Source organism: Callospermophilus lateralis, chromosome 9 (genome assembly GCF_048772815.1).
Source record: "Callospermophilus lateralis isolate mCalLat2 chromosome 9, mCalLat2.hap1, whole genome shotgun sequence".
Lineage (NCBI taxonomy): Eukaryota > Metazoa > Chordata > Mammalia > Rodentia > Sciuridae > Callospermophilus > Callospermophilus lateralis.
This window is the reverse complement of record NC_135313.1, coordinates 50,590,698-50,615,003: the sequence shown is the minus strand read 5'-3', so window position 1 is coordinate 50,615,003 and position 24,306 is coordinate 50,590,698. Positions and strand designations below refer to the sequence as shown.

The following is a 24,306-nucleotide window of genomic DNA, read 5'->3' as shown; positions in this document are numbered from 1 at the left end:
GGGATAAAGGAGAGAAAATGCCATATTTTACTTCATAATTGTGACCATGGTAGTGTGCATCCATGAATCTGCTGTGCATCCCAATCTTTCATCAAAGAGCATTTAGTAATAAAGATTTTTAATAATGGCATAATTTTTAAAAATTTCACATAATGGTTACACCCTACTTTATGCAAGAAAAAAAAATGGCATAAAATATACAATGATGATGGGGTGAAATATAGGTGGCCCCCAAACCGCAGATAAAGAGAAGGAAGATGTCAGCAGCACCTTGAGGACCAGCGTTAGAAAGGTATGGCAGAGAAAACAGCCAGCGCTTGAGAGAACTGCATGAGAAGCTATGAGCCCTTGGCAGACCTGGGTTTCTCTATTAAAGCAAGAAAGCAGTGTTAATATTTGGGAAAGTGGTTGAAAACATAGATTTTGCTAATAATGGACCATTCATTCAGAGGGTAAAGTAAAATGGTGTTTGCAGCTGAAGACAGCAGGGGATGATGTCAGTTGAGCCTTAGGGGAATTGGAAATCAGGTGATAAAGAGCCTTTGGCGGTGATATGGTGTGCAAGGAATGAGAGTGGTTTGTAGCAGTTAATATTGGAGAGGGTGGGGGAGTATGGGGTCTTGCCCCAGGCACATAGAGCTCTAAGAACTTGTCTTACACCTGGGGAAGGAGCACATTACCCAGAGCTGGAGGATTTTCAAAGACACTTCCCTTCTCAGCCTGGGCAATGTCTGAATTTGAAGTCAGTTCGGTATGAGGTCCTAGGTTTCCCTCAAATTTCACCAGGTGACCTTTAGTGCAAATGTTCTGTATCTGAGAACCACATGCTTGGCTGTTAGTTATGCAGGTTAAAGCATAAACAAGTTACAGAATCCAAAATCTCCTTATTCAGCCCATTCTCTGATACCCAGTTTCCTTCACAGAAACAACCAATGATGATACTATGTAACTCCTTCCAGAAATATTCTACACATATGCCAACATGCATACATATATTCTGTTTTTTCACACAGCCACATCTCTATATATTATTCTATTTTCTGCTTCTTTCTTTTATAAAGCAATATCATAAAGGAAGTAAATCTATTGAAATGGGCCTTCAGTAAGGAAGGGTAAAGAGGGTAGAGATGACAGAACATGGTGGATGGGGAATGCAAGTCCATACCTAGATTAAGTAGTCATAACAGCAAGAACAAACCACCAGACTTCCACAATAGAGAGGACCCAATGCAATCAGCCTGCCACCAACTGACTGGCTGGTTACCTTGGACTGGGTTGTCATATCCAGGACTCAAGTTTGTTCTGTTTGTGGGTAAACATAGTAATCCAATCAATCCTGGTGAGCGGAAACACTTATTGTGAAAACCACATTTCTTCTATCCCTTCACCAGTGCCACTTTGTTCACTGTGCAAGCCCCAGGGATGCTCTGCAATGACACTGGCTGACATTTTTACAATGTGATATCTTGTGAATTCCCTCCTTTGAATGAAATCTCCTTGGTGAGCTTTTACATAAAATATACATCTCCTTATAGTCTATTATTTTCTGCAAAAAGTATATTTTCTACCTCTATATCCTTGTCACCAACTTTTTTCTTCCAAGACCCTGACTGGCCAAGCTCTTAACCACTATCCAGACATCAACATGCATCAAACCTCCTGCCTGTTACTCCTTGACAACTAGCATCAACTGTGTGAAGTCCTGCCCACAGAAAGATTTCCTTTCCCCATTTTTTAGGAATATTCTTGAGTAGGACTGCAATGTTTCAGTAGCTCATTTTTTTTTTTTTTTAAATGGAGAACTGTCTCTAACCTAGGTCCCTTTTGTTTCCTTGAGAAGACTGGTAATAGGACGTTTTCATGAGACTGTGTATATGGGGTAAAGACAAAGTAAAGCCACAATGATTATAGGCTACCAGTATATTTGATGTATTAACACGCTCTCATTTTTATTACCTGCATGAAACTCTCCTCTACCTAAAATAACCAGAACATTTTATGTTCTATTCAACTGAAATCTGACCAACTCATGTGTATAATGGACACCTCAAACTTAACACATTCAAAAGTGAAATTCTGATTTTTCCCATTAAACCTGACCTCTCTTACCCAAAGTCACTCAATGATAACTTCTTGCCTTCCCCTTGTTCCAGTCAGAAACATTGGTTCCTTACTTTAAAAATAATAATTAAAGCTAACAAATTAAGCAGTTATCCTGTTTTTCTAATATGTATCTGGATAGCCAAATAGCCCCAGTTGCAGAAGCCACATGCTTTTTCATAGAAAATATCACTAATTTAGATGAAACAATCAAACCAGAAATCTCCATATTGTAGCCCCTAATTAGATAATTATTTCAGGCAAAGATAATCAATGAATCTTAAAACCATTAACTGAGGAATATTTATTGAGAACTAGATACTCTGTGAATCCTAAGTACTGCTCAATAGGTACTAGTTTTAGATGTAAACATTACAATGGAAGGATCACGTTGTTACCTCCCTGACTCAGGAATCAATTTTAGTCTCATTAATAATGGGATACTCACCATTATGTGTCACTTGACATGATGAAAAATGAAGTACACAGTACTACTTTTGATGTATTCTATCACAAAATATCCCACATGAATCTTATTAAGGCTTTAGGTTGAAAATTCAGTTTATAGGAAATACAGGAAATAGAACAAGTTAAATGATACCATAAATAAGTAATCAGATAGTGGTACAGAAGTACTGCTTTAAGTATGGTGTTCAGAATGACAACCCAGCATCACCCAGCACCTCCTTAGAAAAAGCTATGCTACACCCAGTGAATTGGACTTTTAGATTGGGGAGCAATAGTTCATGTTTAAATAAGATTTCCAAGTGACCTTCACGTACACTAAGGCATGCATAATAATCTGGTCTCTTCTGTAAGTCAATGTCAGAATAAGACAAATGAGGAAGGAAATGTTGTAATGTTGTAGTTTAAGAGTATTCAATTAAATGATTCCTTTAGTTGGTACAAATTAGTTCTAAAAGACATTATAGAAACCCTAGGAGATTTGAGTATGAATCAGGGATTAGATGATAGGCAATTTTTGTTCATTCATTTGGTAGGATAATGATAGTTATTTGTAAAATGTTTTTAAAGAAGCATATTGAAATATTTCTGGAAGAAGTATGTCTCCAATTTACTTTTGAACACTGACATAATATAATGTATAAAGCAAATATGGAAAAATTATGTTAAGACCTAAAGAATCAAGGTGACAAATGTAGGTATCTATTATAACATTATGTATTTTCTATATGTTTGACATTTTTCATTACAAAACAAAAATATCTTGACACTGTCCTTGACTTTTTTGCTCTTAGCAGTCTCCATTTGAGTAAATGCAGCTGATTATACCTTCAAAAACCAATGCATAATTTAGCCACTTCTCACCAACCTCTCCTACTCCCATCATGATTTAAACCACCATCTCTTGCCTGAATTATTCCAGTTTCCCCTTAACTTCCCTCCTACTTCAATCTTGTCCTTTACTCACTTGTTCTACTTTACACTTAGCAGCCAGAATATTCCTTTGAAAATGGACTTATGTTACTCTTCTGTTTAAAACCTCCAAGTGGCTTCCTATTTTTCTCAGAATAAAAGTCAAGAAGCAAACAAAGCTTGCAAGGCCCTTTATGACCAACTCTGAGCCACCTCGGTAAGCTCTCTGCCCAGTGCTGACTCCACTCTGAACCTGAACTTCTTGCTCAATTCTATATACTTCCTGTTTACTCTGCTTGGAACATTTTGCCCTCAGATATCTCTAGAACTCCCTTTTCCTATTACTCTCCGCTTTCTTCTAAAATTTGCATTCAGTGAAGACTTCCTTCTCCATTCTGTCCACAGTAGCAAATAAATTCATTGCATGGTCTGGTAGTACACACCATCACTTGACAGATACATTTTATTTGCTCCTCCCCAGTACTTCTAGATCTAGGGCACAGGCTCCTTGCAGTCAAGAACTTTATGATTTTGCTCTCTGCCATCTTTACTAGCATAGCATCTCACATATGGTAGATGCCCAATAAATATACATACTAAACTAGTATTATTTTAAAGAATAAAATTTAAAGAAAAAAAATATGAAACTGCATTGAGAATTGCATTAGAGAAACCAAGAACTAAATGCTGAAAAACAATTTAGTTCAGAAAGAAGTTTTTATCTTTAAATCGCCACAATATGAAATAAATCCAAAGTTATAAAGCATTTGCATTAATTCCTAAAATTTAAAAAAAAAGTCTAAGGCAAATAATGAAGATATAAAAGATTTATCAAAAATAGGTTTTGTGATAGATATCTAAAGCCTCTGGAAGAAGCATTTAGCATGGAAAAAATAACTACCTTTTTTAGCTACTACGTTAAGCTTTTATGAAAGTAATTTGATCCCTATCTCCTACCTACTGCCTGCATTTACAATCTTAAAGTGAGTACAAAACATTATAATTAAGACCTGGCAAAATCTTTTCTAAGTTAAATTTGTAAATGAAATTTAGAGCAGCACTGAAAATATATACTGAGCCTCTTGCTTAGAACTTAAATCAGTTTGCCTTCCAGAAACAAATTATCAGTTATAATAAAACTCAGTCAACCCAAAAACAACAGCGTTTAGTCTACAGGACGCTAGCTGGTTTTGTAAAGCAACCCCAATTTTCTTATCCTGGTCTAGGACTCAGAGTGCTGTCCTGCACTCAAACTTCCTTAACTCAGAAGAGAAAGGAAAATGCAAAGAAGCAGGTGTCCAAGGGGTGATGGGCCATAGATAAAGCCAAGGTAGCACTCAACACTAGAAAGTACCAGGTGGTTCTATAAACCTCTGTCTCATGAAGAGAGCTAAAACAGTAAGAAAAGCATTCAGAGAGTTTGAAAACCAGGTCAGGAGGGTTGGACAGAGGAGAAAGTTCTTAAAATTTTAAGAAAATGAATTTATAGTTAGATAAACAAGCACTTTTTTTTAAATGAGAAAATAGACATGTACATCCCAGTCCCTGATTGAACAGAAACATTTCCATGTGATACAGAAATACAGTACACTGTGAGGACTTATATAAAACCATCAGCTGCAAAGAACTTGAAAAATATTTTTTGAATGCGGCAACACCAGCCATCTGATCACCATGACCTTCGTCTCCTTGCATCCAATTATAACAAACTGTTTAATACAAAAGCTATAGTGAGACACATAAATCCCCAAACTTCTTGAAAAATGCATTTTAAAGTGGCAATGGTCATTTATTCATAAGTTTACAGCAGTACAATCATCTCCCAAATAGATAATCCAAGATTTAAATACAAGTATGATTCAACATTAATATGCAACTGACTCAGTTCTCAGTCCTTTGGTAACCTCTTGATTCATACTCTGGAGTAGAGACCTTTTTAGCACGCCAGTTTGCAATGAACCAGCAAAGTAAAACAGAATGGCCAACTGTTCCTCGGTTAGTAACAAATGTGCTAATATGTACTAGTTTAAACTTGATTTATCAGTGAGTCAATGAACCATGAAGGGTGGGGGTTAATCGGGGTGTTCTCCAAACAAAGGCTCACAGGAGCGGTAGGGACGCCACTCCCAGACTCACATCTGTGCTGTTCTGAGTGCAGCACGAGAGAAATGGCTTGGTGTTCATCAAAGTTAAGAGCCCAGAACCTTGCCACAGCCTTGTGGGCATTCACAACTATTTCACACAGAAAAGCAACTAAGGGTTGCAAAGATAAAACCTGAACACAAGAAAGTCCTCACTTAACCATAACTCTCAGTAGCTATTAATATTAAACTATGCCCTGTTAATGTGTAACAGTGATGGTAAAAGCCTTTCACACATAAGATTTGACAACTTTCCAGAAAAGGTCAGACTTGCAGATATTTTATCTTGGGAAATTTATACTAAAATGCATCAGTTTCGCTTTATTGCCAACAAAAGTTTATGTGTGCTGATCTTTACATGTACAGATAGAAATATTCTTAATGCCACAGCCTACTTAAAATGTAAACAAAACCTTGTAACTTCTAAATTCACATTCAGTCTGCCAACGTAAACAAGTCTTCATTTCTAACAGCAAAAACTGACCAAAAAGCAATTAGTAGGAAGAATCACCTACTGCCAAAATAATCACTTCAATACTTCAACATTTAAATAATAAAGGAGCAAAGAGTAGTTTCAGGGAGCAAGAGTGAAAAAGCAGTAGAGAGCAAAGAGAAAATTCCTCCAAACACACCATTCATTTATTTTTATCATTTTAAAAAATATCATGAATTTTTGCTGCTTTTGGAAGTTGTTATTGAGTAGACATATTTTAAGTATATCATTTATCCCAAAACAAAATTCAGAATGAAAAGAAATTTATGCTGCTGGCTTTAAGAAGACTTTTCATCCCTACTCAAAAGTCAACTAGAATAATGAACATTTAAATATGATTAGCTTCCCAACAATCTAGTTTGATGGCATAATTGTATATTTAATCTCCCACAAACTAGGAAACTATAAAAATATTAGCCATCAATTCCATGAACATGTTTTAATAATGATTTTATTCAGTAAGAAAGCTTTTTCAACATATCCTCTCAGGATCGTATATAAGTAACTAAACTTTTACAAGAGAAGGTTTTAGTTATCTGCAAGACTTGGAGAAAAAAATAAGTCACATTGTTGTTAGCATATCAAGAACATATGTTCCATCTAAACAATAAAGATTCTTGGAAAGATTTGTGTACCATAATATATGCTAAAGATCAATTACCGATAATTTTAAGTTAATTATTCAATTAAAGAGGTGTACATTCTCATATGACAAGTTACACTTGAATGAACGTTAATGTATTTTGTGTAATATGTATCAACATCTACATTGCAGCACTTACTGTGATTGAAATAGCATCATCAACAAAGAACCCTAAGCCACAGAAGTTCATTTTTAATATTTTGTCATTATTACTGTATCTCTAAAATATATTATGTTGCTATTACATTGTTTTCCAGGCTCCATGATGATTTTTAAAACTATTTCATATGAAAGAATATGAATTAACAGGTCATGTTGCCATGTTTTTAAAAGTAGCTTTATATATTTTTGATATCCCACTTCTAAATTATAAATGTACAAAAACACCTTGATTCAAGTGATAGTTTTACCTATCCTAAGCATAACATGCAGTAGACATTAGATGTGAATGAATATTTAATAAAGAAAGAAAGAATGGAACTAAAAAGGAATATAACCTTTTTCACGTACTCATGGTATATTCACAAAATAAGTGCTAATTTATTCAGTCATACTAACCACAAGGCAATAAATTCAGAAATTAAAGGTGAAAAAGTGGGGAAGGGCAAGGTAATATCCTTGGAAACTTAAACTACTGTCAAGCAATTTCCGGGTGTATGGTGAAATACAAACCAAAACACAGAATTTCTAAGATTTTGATGAAAACTCCTCAGTTTGAAATCTATGAGATACATTTGAAATAATGATTACAAGAAAAAAGGTCTTCAACATCTGTGTCAGTGAAAATAAATTTCCAAATCCAAAAGCTAGACAAACAACAGCAAAATAAACCCAAACAAAGTAGAACAACATAAAAATGAAAGAAGAAATTAACAACAGGTTATCCATTCATTAATAACTAAAAAGTTCTAGTCTTGGAGGAAAAATTAGATAAGCCATTAACTCAGTTGATCAATAAAAAAGGGAGAAGAACAAATATGCAACATAATAATTGATAAGGGGAAATTTCTATTGATAAGGGAAACTTAAAAAAAATTAAGGTTCTATAACTTATATGAGTTGACAAGGTACCTTAAAAAGATCAGTTTTCATAAAATAAACAGAATAAGTTTTTTTAAAAAATCTACCATATACAGAAAGAACCTGGCAGAGATGGTTCTACAGGAGTACTGTGGTGAACCTTGGGAGTACGGATTGCCCCAAGACTATAAAAACTGATCCAGAGCATAAAAACAAAGGAGAACTTCCAAGCACTTATTAGCGAAGCAAGTACAGAATTGATACCTAACCCTGAGGAATAGCACCAAGCACACACATTTGACAAATTCAACATCCACTGCTGGAACAGGTGGTCAACCCTCAAGATAACAGGAAGGAACAGATTACAGTAGTGTGAATGGAGATGCAGTTTGTTCCGCAGCCCTCACCACACCAACTCAATGCAGAAACACTACTGGTATTACCACTTACTTGTTCACAAGAAGAAAGCAAGGATTTTTATTATCCTCAAAGATACTTATTATGCCACTGAAGGTTTGGCAAACCCATGTGTTAAAGGACTGGTGTCCAGGGTAGCACTATTGGGAGGTGGGGGAACCTTTAAGAGGATGGGTCTTTTAAGAGGTCTTTAGGTCATTGGGGGAGTGCCCTTCAAGGGGATTTTAAGACTCCAGAAACCTCCTTTCTCCCTTTTTTGCTCCCTCTCCAGGAGATGAGCAATTTTGCTCTGCTACATGCTCTCCCTGATGTGTTGCCTCGCTATGGATTGGTGATGGAGCCAACTGATCATAGACTGAAACCTCCAAAACAGTGAACCAGAATAAATTTTTTTCTTTATATTTATCTTTGATTATCTCAGGTGTTCTGTTATAGTGACAGCTGTAAGAGCTTAAAAAGAAGTGAGGCATTCCTATGTATAAATGACAACGGTATACCTGGAAAATCTTAGAGACCAATAATGATAGCAAATTATTAAGCAACTTCACAGCATATAACATAGGAAATTCAATTGCCTTCATCTATACATAATGACCAACTAGAAAGTACAATGAAAGAGAAAACTCCACTTACAAAGTAAAATGCTAAAAAAAGTAAAATATTTGTGGATAAGCCTAACAATATACAAATATACATGAGGAAAATTATATAGCATCATATGTATGCAAAAGTAGATTGTACAAAAAGGAAAGACAGCTATTGTCTTTGGCAAGATAGTCTCAACATTAAGACATTGGTTCTTCCTAAGTTTCCAAGTATAATGTGCTCTCAATTAAAATTCCACATTTTGTTTCTAGATCTAGATAAGTTGATACTGAAGTATATAAAAAAATTAACCTATATATATAAGAAGAAACGAATTGGTATGAATATACTATGTATACCAGAGATATGAAAAATTGTGCTCTATATGTGTAATAAGAATCATAATATATAAGTAAAATAAATAAATAAAATTAACCTGCAAAAATGAGCATAAAGCACTAAAAAAACTGAGAGGAACTATTTCTACCAAGTATTACAATGCTACACGGCCTCTCTAAACATCGGTACATGAATAGACTGTTAGTGAGACTGTGAATAAAGACACTTTCAAACATTGCTAATAAACATGAAAAATGTTTAAATCCCTCAGAAGAGAATTTTTCAATATTTAATATATATCTAATCTATTTCACATTTAACCCAGAAAGTCACTTCCAGAATAGTACAGAAATTAGAGATATCAATGTAAACTCATGATTTCTAATAACTATTTCCTAATTCTATCTGTTGCAAGAACATAAAATTTATGACATTCTAAGAAAATGAGCATACCTAACTCACAAATATTGATTCCCCAATACCATTCCCCACCAAAAGAAACTCCTTAGGGAGTAACAATGGATTCCAGGGCTGGAGTAGGGAAGGTGTACTATGTGTGCTAGATTTCTGTTACCGAACACCTGCGATAATTAACTTATAAAGAGGATTTATTTTGGCTCATGATTTTGGAGTTTTTGGTCCATGACCAATTGACCTTTCTGCTTTGGGCTTACGGTAGAATAGTCTATCATGTCAGTGCTGGCATTGAACACCGGGCCTTGCACATGCTTGGCAAGTACAATGAGCTACATCCTCGGTTTCCAAAGAATACTTTATTTTATCTATATTTATATATATATATATATATATATATATATATATATATATATATATATATATATATATATATTACACATCAAATTCTTCACCAATTCATCTCATGGCCAGGTATGGAAAAAAAAAAAAAAAAAGAAAGAAAGAAAGCGGAAGAGACCATGTTCCCATAATTCTCTTTGAGGGAAACTCTGCAATGACTGAAAACCTCCCATTAGGCTCTATCTCTTAAATTTCCACCATCTTCCAATAGCCTTCTGGGGACTAAGGACTTAACTCATAGGTTTTTGGGAGACATTCTAGAGCCAAAATATAGCATTTCACACTGGTCCCCAAGAATCATGTCCATTTCACTACGCAAAATACGTCCATTCCCAACAGTCCCAAAGTCTTCACTATCCAAATGAAGACTAAAAGTCCTAGTTCAAAGAGTCCTCTGAGACTCATGGCAAATTTAATTGTGAGCCCCTGCAAATATCAAAAAGAAAGTCATAAACATTCAAGAAATTATGACACCATAAATATTCCTATTCCAAAAAGGTGAAACAGGAAATAATGAGGAATCACACCAAAAATTGAAATCCAGCAGGGAAAACATTAAATCCTTAGTCTCCAGGTCTGGCAGTTGGGGCACACTGTGGCAACATGTGGGCTTCCAAAGGCTTGGGGAGCCCCCACCCTACTACTTTGCTGCAGCAGCCCTTTCTCTCCATCAGGTTTTATGTTTATCTGCAGCTTCACTTGGACACATTCCATGTTTCTGGCAACTCCAGCTTCTTGGGGTCTCCACTACAGCTTTACTCTTGCAGCTCTATGCATCACCCTGTCTAGGTCTGACCCTGTCACACATCTCCTGGCCTCCTAGGCTTTCCGCTGAAATCTTGGTGGAAGCCTCTTGCATTCTGTGAGCTTGCAAACCAGCAGCAGCACATAAACAGTGCAAAGGTCTGCCATCAGCACAGAGCCATACCTGGGTCCATTTGAACCATGACTACAGTGGCCTCAGTGTATTGCTGGCTTCAGCAGTCCTGGGCAAGAAGGGAACCATAAGGCTCACTTCTCAAAAGATTCTGCCCAAAAGTTCTCTGAGCCTTTGATGGCTGAGGTCTTCATGATTCTTGATTCTAAAGGCTATTCCTCACCATCATGCATACTTACAGCAACAATTCTACCCTCAGTACCAATTTTCTCTGTTAGTCAGATTTTTGTCACTGAAACAAAATACCAGAGATAAGAAACTTACAAATTAGATGAATTTATTCCAGGATAGTTTTGGAGGTTTCAGTCCATGACCAATTGACCGATTGTTTTGTATGTGTGGGGGCACAGTATATCATGGCAGAAATGTGTGACACAGGAAGCCCATTTCTTTCATGGCCCAATGTAAAAAGAAGAGAACAAGAGATCAAGATCTCATATTTCCCTGAGGCAATACCACCAATGACCTAAAAGCTCCCACTAGGCTCCACCTCTTACAGTTTTCAACACCTTCCCTCCCACGGTACCAAGCTGCCAACCAAATCTCTAACCCATGGACTCTGGGGAGCTATTTAAGATGCAAATTTTAACAGTCTGGAGAAATATCCCCAAATTACTGGAAATAGTTTGAAAGAATGTAGGAGCCAGCTAAAGCAGGTTTATGTGCTTCTCAAAATTTTCTTTACAACCCCAAGGAAACAGTAACTCATCTTATATAAAAGAAGAACTCCCCATTTTCCTTCCTAAAACTACTCTTTTATTTTAGTTCCAGATACTCCCATGCACAAATGCAGGATATCAGAGTCATCTTTGTGGTTTTTCTCTCTCTCCAGTCAGCTGACTTCATGATATGAAATGAATTAACATATAGGAAGGCATTGAGGAACTGGAGAACACAGCCTGGCATTAGAAACTGCAAAGGGCCCTGGAACCTGATCATACAAACAGGCTTTGTCCATCCTCTTTTCAATGGGAAAAACAAACAAACAAACAAACTGTGGTGTAACACTATTAGAAACAAAATTAGCATTTTCAAAATGCACAATTTTCCACTTAAGGTTTTTTTTTTAACAAAATGAAAATGGTTTTTGTCTTTGATAATAAAGAAAAAAAATTTTGAAAATCACTATTATAACAGTACTACAATGTGTAGCCATTGCAAATATTCAACTACCTACCTAGGACACCAATAAATATATTCAGAGATGAGTGTAATAAAATTCCTGAAGTTACATACAATACCTACATAAACACCATAGAATTGTATTACCATTTAATGGTAGTCTAATGATGCCAGGGGGCTTAATAATTTGTTATTTAACATGAAATATGTATTTCCTACTTACACACACTGGGAGAATGCTGCTTTATTACTTTTCATTTATTTGCAGTGAAAAGTGAGTATACATTATACTCTCATGTAAGGATTGAATCAACTTTGAATCTCTCCTATCAACTTATAGCATTTGTATTTTGTTTAGGAAACTCTGATAAATATAAAACCAGTCATAAACCAGTGTTTTTACATGTGCTTTTAAAATTCCTTTAGGTTAACAAAGAAATGTCTGTCATCTCTTACATAATGCCCAAGACATTCATGCAAGGGATTTGAGAAATCTTAACAGTGACAGTCATGGTGAGATATGTGCATAAGTACTAAGAAACACATTATGCTACTTATTGCCCCACATATTGCCTGCTCCAAGTTCTAAATCACAATGGAGTTCTAAATCACAATGTTGGGAAAAGAACATGAGAGGAATACTCTTCAAACAGGATGAGGTAGATGCTACCTCATATTGCCTGCTCCAAGTTCTAAATCACAATGGAGTTCTAAATCACAATGTTGGGAAAAGAACATGAGAGGAATACTCTTCAAACAGGATGAGGTAGATGCTACCTTACAAGTTCATGAAATCTATTTTTTAGGATAGAATCTAAACAGTACCATGAATGTGATGGAACTCTTGTAGAGTAGACCACCACCCTGGCAGGAATGACACATTGGTTAAGGGTTTGTGCTCTGGATTTATATATATATATATATGGATTTGCACCAAGTTCCTACACCACCTACTAGCTGTTAAACCTTAGATTAACAATTTTAAAACTATTTTAGACTTTAGTTTTTAAAAAATTATTGTAGTTTTCTTACCAAATAAGAAAATTATTCTAATAGATAATAATTTAATTTCACTATTACCAGTCATGCATTATTTCAATTTCTCAAACTCCTCAACAAAACTCATAAAGTAAGTAATTTTGTTCCCATTTTTATATGAGAACATATTTGTAATTCTTGATGCTATTATGAGGATTTAATGAGATAATTCATAAAAGTTGCTTACGGAAGTGTCTGGCACATAGTAAACGCTTAATAAATGTCAGCCATTATCATTAGGATTTAAATTTTTAAAATGATGACTTCTTTAATATTCGGTAAAGGAAGAAATTATAACTAATTTATTTAACAGCATGAAAACTTAATTCAACACTCTACTGGAAACATTTAGAGAATCTTCATTTAGCACTTTGAATATAATCGCATGACAAGATCTGGGAAAGTCTACTAAATTAGTACTTCAAAGAAGTTCAGTTATACAAAAAACATAGTCAAAAGGGCCTCTTTCTAGGAAAAGATTTGAATATAACATATTTGAGAATGAACGCACTCCACTTCTATTCTCAAGATACTCTATTAATGACTGAAGCAGGAATATTTTTCTTGTGACATATCCATTATGCTTTTTAATGTAATTATAATCAATTACATACAAAAATATAGTCCTTCATCAGGATAAAAATGCTACAGAGGCTGGAGAGAAGCCCTTGGCAAAACTGCCCGGTGTCACTAATCCCAAGTATCCATAGAATGTGTAGCTTCTAGAGGACGAATTAGAGCCTGCTACCCACTAAAAGGGTAGTAGCTGTGAGTCAGAGCTGATGGTAGGGGGAAAAAAATAAGCAAACCCCTGGCGAGCTCTTTCAGCCTCTACCAGAATCTTCTGAAACAGACAAATGGGAAAGTCTTGGAAAACAAGTGACAACCTTATATGACTCTGTCAGGAATGGGTATTGGTTGACCTTTAAAAACATGTCAAATGATGAGGAAATAAAATGTTCTACAACCTACCAGCAAGTGTCTTTGGTGACTGTGGCATGCAGGTTTCTACATGTTTGTTAAATCAAAATGTGTTGGCTCAAACAATCAATCTCCGTGGCTCATGGCCCTGCAATACTTCACACTCACTGAGGGGTCTTCTAAAGGAATTAATGACTGGTGCCCTCCCAGACCTATCAGTCAGAACCTCTCAAAACTGTCAGGAATGGCAAAGTCCTGAGAAGGAAGAATTTTTAATAAAAGTAATTTATATGTATGTCACAGTAAAAGGAAAAAAAACAATTTTCAATAGTACCCTATTTTATATTTTCAATTTCTCTTTTTGTTTGATCATTTAAAAATGTACTTATTTCATATTCTCTTCTTTTCCCCTTTTCCTATTACATGAAGTTCTCAGGGAACTAATGCTACTGTTTGCTGTGTCTGCAGATTCTTCATTTGGTGAATTTCTCACACTGCTAATTGCTGAAATGGAAATGGGTCACAGTGTCAAACTAGCATGCTCTAGGTTCATCAGAAAGAGAAATTTCTTCCTATTCCTTTATTAAGCAAATTTCACATGACTACTATGTTTCCATATTTTTATACTTTAGATAAGTATATGTTATACTACAAATTTTATAATATTAGAGGTTTGGAGTACGGGAATTTTCTTTTAATATTTTGATAACTTTGGAAAAGTTAAGTGGTGCTAATAGTCAGAATTTAATAGAAACTAGTTTAATTTCACTGTTTTTTTCTGTCCAGTTCAGAAAGCGATGGAAAATTCAAAGGAAAAAAAATAACTGAATAAATTTTTTATTTTTAAAGAAAGAGTGAGAGAGAGAGGGAGAGAGAGAGAATTTTTTAACATTTATTTTTTTTAGTACTTGGCGGACACAACATCTTTGTTTGTATGTGGTGCTAAAGATCGAACCCGGGCCGCACGCATGCCAGGCGAGCTCACTACCACTTGAGCCACATTCCCAGCCCTGAATAAAATTTTTAAACTCAATTTCAGTAGTGGTTTAAGGAAATGTAGGTTTCTTATTTGCAAATTGGCTTATAAGCAATATTTTGTAAAATTATAGAAAAGACACATTTAAACTTATATTTATAAGAATAAAATTTATAAGAATAAACATATATTGAAAAGAATAAAATTAAATAAACATTCTCTGCTGGTGTCAATGATGGGGTTGCCAAAAGTGTGCATTTGGGTAATTAGAAGATTTGGAGGTCTCTATATGCCTGCTGGTAAATAAAAAGGCTTAACAGGTTATATAAGTCAACAGGTTGGCATTCTTAGGATGACTTAATCTGAGATTTTCAAGTGCTTTAGTTTTGGGGAGATGTATTCAAATAAAGCCACATTCAAACCTCACTAAATAGAAAATATAAATCAATTAGCTTAAGAGTGAGTAGTAGATGAATATCCTACACTGCAAAAGCAAGTCCTGGGAGGTTCAGTGGTCACACTCCACAGACCCCTATTTTGAGTTACTGCAAGAGGTGGATATCACATGATCAAAGAAATATTTACTCAGTTTCCACATTAATAAACATATATGTATACTTATCATAAAAACATATTTAAAAATGAAACATGTCACTTAAATGTCCAAATCAGCTGGTAAAAAACCAGAGTCATAAATTTCATTTTCAAAACTTCAAAAGAAAAACTACTTGTAGTTCAAATATAACATCCTTGCAGAAAATAACTTGTCCCTAAGGAGACAAGCCCTGACAATTCAAATAATGTACAACCAAATGTCTGAAGCTACCATTCTTTTGACATATAACAACTGCTCATATAAAAGTAATCATTACAATATTGATTTCCAGTTTATTTTTTCCTGTAAACACATCGCTTGGCAGCATAATTAAGTCAGAGTGTCACATTACTCCATTGTCCTGCTAAGAAAAAAAATCTTCCTTGTTCATTTAATCAATGATACAACTTTGACAAAAACAAAAAAAATTTACTATAATTTTCTTGTACACTACAATGTAAGTATTAAACAAAATCAATGTTTTAAGAAGCCGTGATCTTTGCTCTCAAGGAGAGAGCATCCTATTGAGTCAGACATCGTAGAACACAGATTTGACATCTAATAAGCTAGCGAAACATCTTTGGAAAGAAAAACAAATAACTTTCCCATTTCCTTTATGCTTTATATTTCAAAGCTGATTGAGCTTTTTGATATAGAAGAGTAGGCTACATTACAAGAACAAAATGAATTAAATACATCTGGCTTGCATTACCCTCTATGCATGTATGATTACACTACTGGTGTGACTCTGCACCATGTATAGCCAGAGGAATGAGAAGTTATCTTCTATTTGTGTACAATGTGTCAAAATGAATTCTACTGTCATGTATAACTAATTAGAACAAGTTAAAGAAAAAGAAATTAGCATTTAGAAATGAAACAAAAATATGACATCAGAAATAACTCTTCCAAATGTGTATTAAAAATACTTTGTTACTTGTCTCTGGGTAACTATTACATTTAGTTAAAATTAGAAAAATCTAAACAAAACTCAACAGTTTTTTTTTTTTTTAAATGTACATATATACTCTATTGCTCAATACTCACTTGGCTACTAGGAACCAACAGTAGTCTTATAATGTCACTCTTGACCAATGAATTTAGCACATTATATTGGAAATATACTCAATCAATGAGGATTCTTCTATAATACACTATGGTGATTTTAATCTAAAACATGGCTGTTTTCTCAGCTGTGGCTTTTAAAATTTGTTCTTTTTAGATATGCATGACAGTAGAGTATATTTTGACATATTATATATACATGGTGTATAACTCCTCCCTCCCCCCTTTTTTATGGTACCAGAATACTTCCCAGCCCTATTATGTATTTTATTTAGAGACAGGGTCTCACTGAGTTGCTAAGCACCTCGCCATTGCTGAGGCTGACTTTGAACTCGTGATCCTCCTGTCTCAGCCTCCAGAACCACTGGGATTACAGGTGTGTGCCACCACACCTGGCTAACTTCCCCTTCCTGTGGTCTTACATGATGTGGAGTTACACTGGTCATGTATTCATATGTGAACATAGGAAAGTATCTCTGATTCATTCTACTGACTTCGTATTCTCATTCTCCTTCCTTCCCTTCATTCCCATAGTTCTAATCCAATGAACTTCTATTCTCCCTCTCTTCCCTTGTTGTGTGTAGCATCCATGTATTAAAGACATTCAATTTTTTTTTTAGGATTGGCTTATTTTACTTAGCATAATAGTCTCCAGATCCATCCATCTACCAGCAAAACTCGTTCTTTTTATGGATAAATAATATTCCATTATGTATATAAATCACATTTTCTTTATCTACTCATCTGTTGAATGGTACCTAGGTTGGTTCCAGAGGTTAATTATTGTGAATTGTGCTGGTATAAACATTAATGTGGCTGAGTCACTGTAGTATGCTTATTTTTTTTAATATTTATTTTTATTTTTTAGTTGTAGTTGGACACAGTACCTTTATTTTACTTATTCATTATTTTCATGTGGTGCTGAGGATCAAACCCAGGGCCTCACTTGTGCCAGGAAATTGCTCTACCACTGAACCCCAACCTAAGCCCCTGTGGTATGCTGATTTTAAACTCCTTTGGATATATATCAAGGAGTGGGATAACTGGGTGAAATAGTGGTTTCATTCCAAATTTTCTGAGGAATCTCCATACTGCTTTCCAGAGTTGTTGCACAGTTTGCAGTCCCACCAGCAATATATGAGTGTATCATTTTCCTCACATCCTTGACAACATTAATTGTCACTAATATTCTTAATAAATGCCATTATGACTAGAATGCAAAGAAATATCAGTATAGTTTTAATTTGCATTTCTCTAATTTCTAGAGACGTTGAACATTTTTTAAAAATATTTATTTATTTATATATCTTTAGTTTTAGGTAGATACATTAGCTTGTTTTTATGTGGTGCCGAGGATCGAACCCAATGCCTCATGAATGCTAGGTGAGCACTCCACCACTGAGCCACCATTCCAGCCCCTGAACATTTTTTTCATATATATATTTTTTGATTATTTGTATTTCTTCTTGAAGTACCTGTTCAGTTGCTTTGCCCATTTATTGATTGGGTTATTTGGGTTTTTGATGTTAAGTTTTTTGAGTTATTTATATATCCTGGAGGTAAATGCTCTGAAGTATGGGTTTGAAAGATTTTCTCCCATTCTGTAATCTCTTTGTTCAGGTTCTTGATTTTTCCCTTTGCTGTGAAGCTTTTTAGTTTATTGATTCTTGATTTTGCTTCTTGCGCTTTAGGAATCTTGTTGAGGTAATTGGTTCCTAAGCTGACATGACGGAGAATTGGGCGTACATTTTCTTCTAGTAGGTATAGAATCTCTGGTCTAATTCCTAGGTCCTTCATCCATTTTGAAAAACTCAACAGTCTTATGCTAAAAGGGTTCTTCATTTTTATTTTACCATTTTTTCAGTTTTTTCCTCTTTTTTCTTTTGTATTTTAATATATAAGCATGTCCCCAAGATTTTGTATGTAATACTCTGCTTTAAAAAAAAAAACTATACTACTTGCTTTTGTGATTTCATCTATTTCCATAAACTCTTCTCCCCTTCTTCATAAATTCCTCTTAAAGTGCTCCGTGGTTCATCATCCTCAGTTGCATCATGTAGTACATCCCATTGGGCCAAGAATAGAATTTTGTTTTGAATCAACTGTGTTTTACAATAAACTGCATCTTTATTCTCCAAGTCACTTGAGCAAATCCTTTAGAGCTCTTGTTTTCTTTTGCCATTGTTTTGTTTCATTTCTCTCTTTGACTTCTGCCAAGTTCTGAGGACCCTAAATATCACCTGCAGGATACTGCGTTGTTTATTCCCATACAGGGTGCCTGCCAGAAAGCCTATGAATATCCATTAACATTTAGGTAATTGTTTCTAAGGAAAAGCTTGGTTCAGTGTGTTCAGAGGAGCTCATAAGTCATCATTTCTAGGAAACTCAAATATGCAGAAATTGGCTCATACATTAAATGGATAAAAGTCAACCTACCTACTGTACACTCTTGCTATATTTAAAATCTATGCATATTTATCTTTGCATCACAGGTATATAAAAAAAGTAGAAAGACTATGTTCAATTGTTTTCACCACACAACTACATAGTCTAAACTACTTAAAAAAAATTTTGAATCTCTAAATCAATGATCAATTGTTGTGGTCCCTATTCAATTGTTCATATCATCATTGTTGCCCTTAATACATTTTTAAATACAATGAATTGTCTACTCTGTATCCAGGGCAAAAGAGTTCTATACAGGAGTATAGAATTAGAGTTATATATAGAAGTACGTCTTCATTTTTGTATTTCCAACTCTTAACACAGAGTCTAATACAAAATGTGTGTTGGATGAATGAACCTCTATTGCCCACTTGTCATAAAGTTATGATGACTTTTCTATTATTAAGAATAAAAAAAAGATGCTGTACTCAATCGCACTCAGAATTGTTGAACATGAAAGGAGCCAACTTGTTTTCTGGTAAAAATGGACTTCTAAGATTGTTTTATATTTATAAACCTACAATTATCTGGTCACCTTTTGTCAATTAAGTCTTAAAATCACAAGTGTTTGAGAGTTGTTTTGTCGACCCCCCCCCTCCAGTACTGCCAGTCTGTTTTCTTAAAAATTCATCACATCCTATTCATTGCTCTGATTCAAAGAGAAAATGTGCATATTTGAAAATGACTCATAATATCTAAATTATGCTAAAATTATTGTTACACTAATTAGACTAAAAGACCAACCCCTTGAGGTTTGAAGGCCTTCCTTCTTCATGTTTTTCATATTTGGAGTAAAAAAGGGATGAGATCTAAAGGCTGGCAGGAAAAAAAAAATCTCTTTGCTACATAAAGATAAAAACCAAAATAAGTCAATGCAATTTTTAAAAACAACCTGTTGATTTCATCAGAAAAAACAGTTAAAAGCAAGGTTTTTGTACCTAAAATAGAATTGCCTAATATTTCACTGTGAATCAAATATATTTTTTTGTGGTATAAAATTCATCATCTCCTAAATTTAGGTTAGCTCTAAACACTAATTATTTAGGTGGGGAATTCTTTCAGGGGGCAGGGATGGCTAAACACTGATCAATCACCATTTGCTAAATCTGATGCACTCTTATCAAATAACAGGGACAGTGGATATAAGAACGGGAGATAATACAAACAGAGACCCAACTCCTTGGAAAGCAGAGTCAGAGAAGACCAAGTAAAGGTACGCAATAGCCCTACCTCAGACTGAGAAGGACTCAGGGATTCCTCTGCTAAGGGAAAGAGGTTTGATCCAATTGTATTTGACTGTCAGATGATAGGCACTTTAATAAACACCTGGAGTTCATGGATCTAAACATGAAAGAAATAGCAAGAAAAACTGAGGATAAAATCTTAAAAAGGAAGTACCAATATAATACAATGAGTGGCAGAGAGCCTTGATGCTTCAGCTGTCCACTTGTGCACAATGAAGTTGACCCAGAACTGCTTTTGAGTGGAGATGAGAAGTTGACCCCTCCTATAAGGACTCCCTGTCCCTTGGATGTAGAGATGGGATAGTCATTTATTCAGATAGTCTTGGTTTTCATTTTCATTAGAATATTTCAATCCTGTGTTGTTTGTTTGCACTGCTTGGTTTTAAAAGTCAGTCTATTTGCTTTTAATCAGCAAATTAACTCTACTCCAGGACCAATGCAGAGATTATGACCTTATATATTTTACTGTCTCCAACTCTTATCAAAATCAAAAGTACAAGAAGTAATATCCCCAAAGGATGATAGCCTAGATAATAAGTTGTTTAGTGATCTCAGTAATCTGTCTAGATTTTAACATTAAATTAAACCAAAACATCATTAAGCTGAATATCTGGACAGTGTATCGGGGCTGTTTTGTTTGCTTATGGCTAGGCACACTCCTATAAAATTGCTTTTACTGAATTGAGCTTTGTTGTGATATCTTCTGCTACTTGCTTTTGGCTTTATTGGTGAGATATATAAAAGAAGTTGCTTTAGCCATCTTTTTATAAGCTCCCTGGGAGATTTATCAGGGTTTCAGGGCGAGGAAGAGTTTGATGCTTCTTTTACAGACCATGCAAATCCAATGAATACCTAGTCATGTTAATAATTGTAATTGAAATGATTTTCATTCTTCATTTTTAACCTTTTATCTTTTCACATGAATTTGAAATAACAGAGTAAAAGTCCCACTGTTAAAGTGGAATGCTTTTAGTTAATTACACTGATTTTTCTCCATTTTCAGGAATGAACTAAATTATGGCCCCTCTGTAGGTTCCTGCCCTCTTGAAAGAATCAGGTCTCTTTGAAGATCCCAAAGGGGATAATGAAGAAGGATGGGGCTACTTAGCCGCAGAGTTTCCCAGTTTTAATGCAGTCATGTCAGCTTATTAGTATCTTCTATGGGTATAACCTTAGCAGTGGCCTGCCAGTGATCAGCATGGGTCCTCATGATGTTGATCATAGATGTTGGACCTGAATATTTCTGACGTCTCTGTGTGCATGCTCGTTATCTGGCACCCATCTTTCTCCTGAGTCATCCAAGCCCAAACTAAACCATCAGCAGTACCAGCTGCCACTACTCTGGTCAATCTGGCAAAAAGGAAAAAAGTGGGCTAAAAGGAAATTAAGCAATATTTTCAAACCTATGAGGACAAAAAAATAAATCAACCCTAAAAATCAGATCATATTTTAACTAGATAACATTTAAAAATCCAAATTGCATTGTATTTATTATTTTGTTTAGTGTACAAAATATAATAGTGCCATTTAGAAATTTCAGATACAGAGTCCATCTATGAGATATATTCTAATAAGCATGTTCTTAGATGTTCACCTTCAGAAAAATCTACCCTAAGATAGACAACTCTCAATTGACACAGTAAAAAGTAAAGTCCCTTAAAGATTATCTTCAAAACATTCTTATTTTCAAATGCCCAAGGCATCAATACAAACTATGCTGTCAATATGTGCCTAGAAGAAAAAAGTTCTAAAATAAGCTGAAAGATGTGAATATAAAAATATGCTTCTAAAAGTAACTTGAAAGTGAACTAAATTATTTAAAAACTGTTATTTCAGATTATAGAAGCTTCTTTGTGAATGTGATCATTCAAGAGCCAATCCCCTGCTCATTCCATTGGGCCAGCATTTACCTGATGCCAAATCCAGACACAGATACCAAAAAAGAACTACACATCAATATCCTTTATGAACATTGATGTAAAAATCCTTAAAAAAATTTAAATGAAAGAAATTCACTATCACATTAAAAGCTTATTCACTAAGACCAATTGGGATTTGTTCCTAGAATGCAAGGATGGTTAAATACATGAAAAATCAGTGTAATATACCACATGAACAGAATAAAGGGGGAAAAGATAATCATCTCAGTTGATGTAGAAATAGCACTTGACAAAATTCAATGCCCTCTTATGATAAACACATTCAACATACTAGGAATGGTAAGATGCCATTAACAGAATCAAGTGTTGTTTGTACCCATAAATATAACATGTGTATATTCATAATCTACATCAAATAGACAAAACTCCCAGGATGGGGTTGGGCTTGTGACTCAGTGGTAGAATATTCATTTGGCATATGTGAGGCACTGGATTCAATCCTCAGCACCATTTATAAATAAATAAATAAAGGTATTGTGTCCATCTACAACTAAAAAACAAAAAACAAAACAACTCCCAGGAGTACTTACCTGCCAAAATTTTCTTGAACTGTCTAAACCAAACATTGCAGTGGTCTTCACTTAAATTAATAAGATCAAGGGTGGAATCTTTTAATTTGTTCTGTTCCTTTTTCAGGCAGAAGAAAAGTGTGATGCCTAGTAAAGTCCCACTTCTTGGCTGCTTAGCAGAGCAACGCCGCTTCAGCTTCACAGAGAATATGTTTTTGAGCTCAAGAGATTCTTCTTTACATAGCAAATCAAATTTGTAATTACCTGAAAAGAAAATTTATTTTCTTCAATCAAAACCATTACATTCATATCTTCTATGTATGCACAATAGCTAAGACCCAGAAAATCTTTATCATTTTTAATTATGTGACTTTCCCTTTGCATCTGTCCCTGCATGAGACAGGAAGGGAAGAAAAGAAAAATGGGTCTTTTTTCCAAAATGACGGGGAAAAATTGGATGAATGAAGGGCATTTCTGCCACACGAGGCCTACAATATTCAGAATAAGAACATTTAATGTATGAAGAATTCTGAGCAACACTGTAGTAATAAATTAATATCATGCAAGGGGTTCTTTTGAACTATTTGTGACAAAGTAATGCAAAAAAAAAAAAAACCCACAGAATTCACTCACAGAAGTGAGTTATGCCAACTTGTTGAAGGCAATCTTAAAGAAAAGGAAATGCACCCTCCTAGAAAAGTAACACATGTGCAAAAAGGATGTACATGTATGATTACTGTCAATAGGAAACATAGGAATTCCTGCCAATCTAGAAAAGCACTCAAAAATCTTAACCACAATCAGACTTTTTTTTTAAAGTGTGTGTGTGTGTGTGTGTGTGTGTGAGCAACTTTCAAAACTTTTGCTTCTGATCAACATGGAATGACATGAACTGTTCATAACTTCTACCTGAAACACCACAAAACCACACAAGACACCTGAAGAAGCACTGTTTAAGACCCTGGACCTCAGGTAACAAAGGAAGACAGTGGTCTCTAAGAGAAGACAAACAAAATGCACCACATGATTGCCCCAACCTGCTACAGGAGAGTGTGTCCAGTCCACCTTGGAGGCAGGGGAACCCTAGTGGTCTTTCTTGGTTGAGAGGGAATTAGGGGTCCAAGATATCAAGGTGACAAGGATTCATAAGGCTAATTACCAGAAAGGAAAAGGCTTCACAGAGAGCACTTAAGATCTGTAGAGGTGTCAAGTCTTCAGCAAGCATTGGTTAACATGTGAGGCCAGGGAAAGAACTACTCACAGGACTAAGAGAACAGTGTTCAGATCACACAGGCATACAACCAGCCAAAGTGGAAAAATCACAGAAATTCATGGGAGATTGGGGAGAATATTTAGAAGAGTATTGTCCCATCAGTGAGTTGACCAAAGGCTGCCACCTAACAAGCCTGAAAAACAAGCTGCAAAAGCATTACTCTGCTTCCAAGTAACTTACAAAGCACACGAATATTCATAGAAATGTAACAATGTCCCGCAAGTTTTGTAATACCTTTCATCCAACTTCACGTAACTAGGTATGCAAAATATGTGTCCCACAATAGAAAAAGTAATGAACAAAAACCAGA

The 24,306-nt window shown here is 35.0% G+C and overlaps 1 protein-coding gene across 1 annotated transcript in view; it reads right to left on the bottom strand.

Annotated features, from left to right (window-relative positions):
* Positions 1-24,306, bottom strand: part of Cerkl (CERK like autophagy regulator) — a 107,003-nt gene that overhangs the window by 40,208 nt on the left and 42,489 nt on the right. Inside the window, 1 exon segment of the mRNA XM_076865563.2 lies at positions 22,745-22,987. Coding sequence (XP_076721678.2) covers positions 22,745-22,987 — 243 coding nt within the window.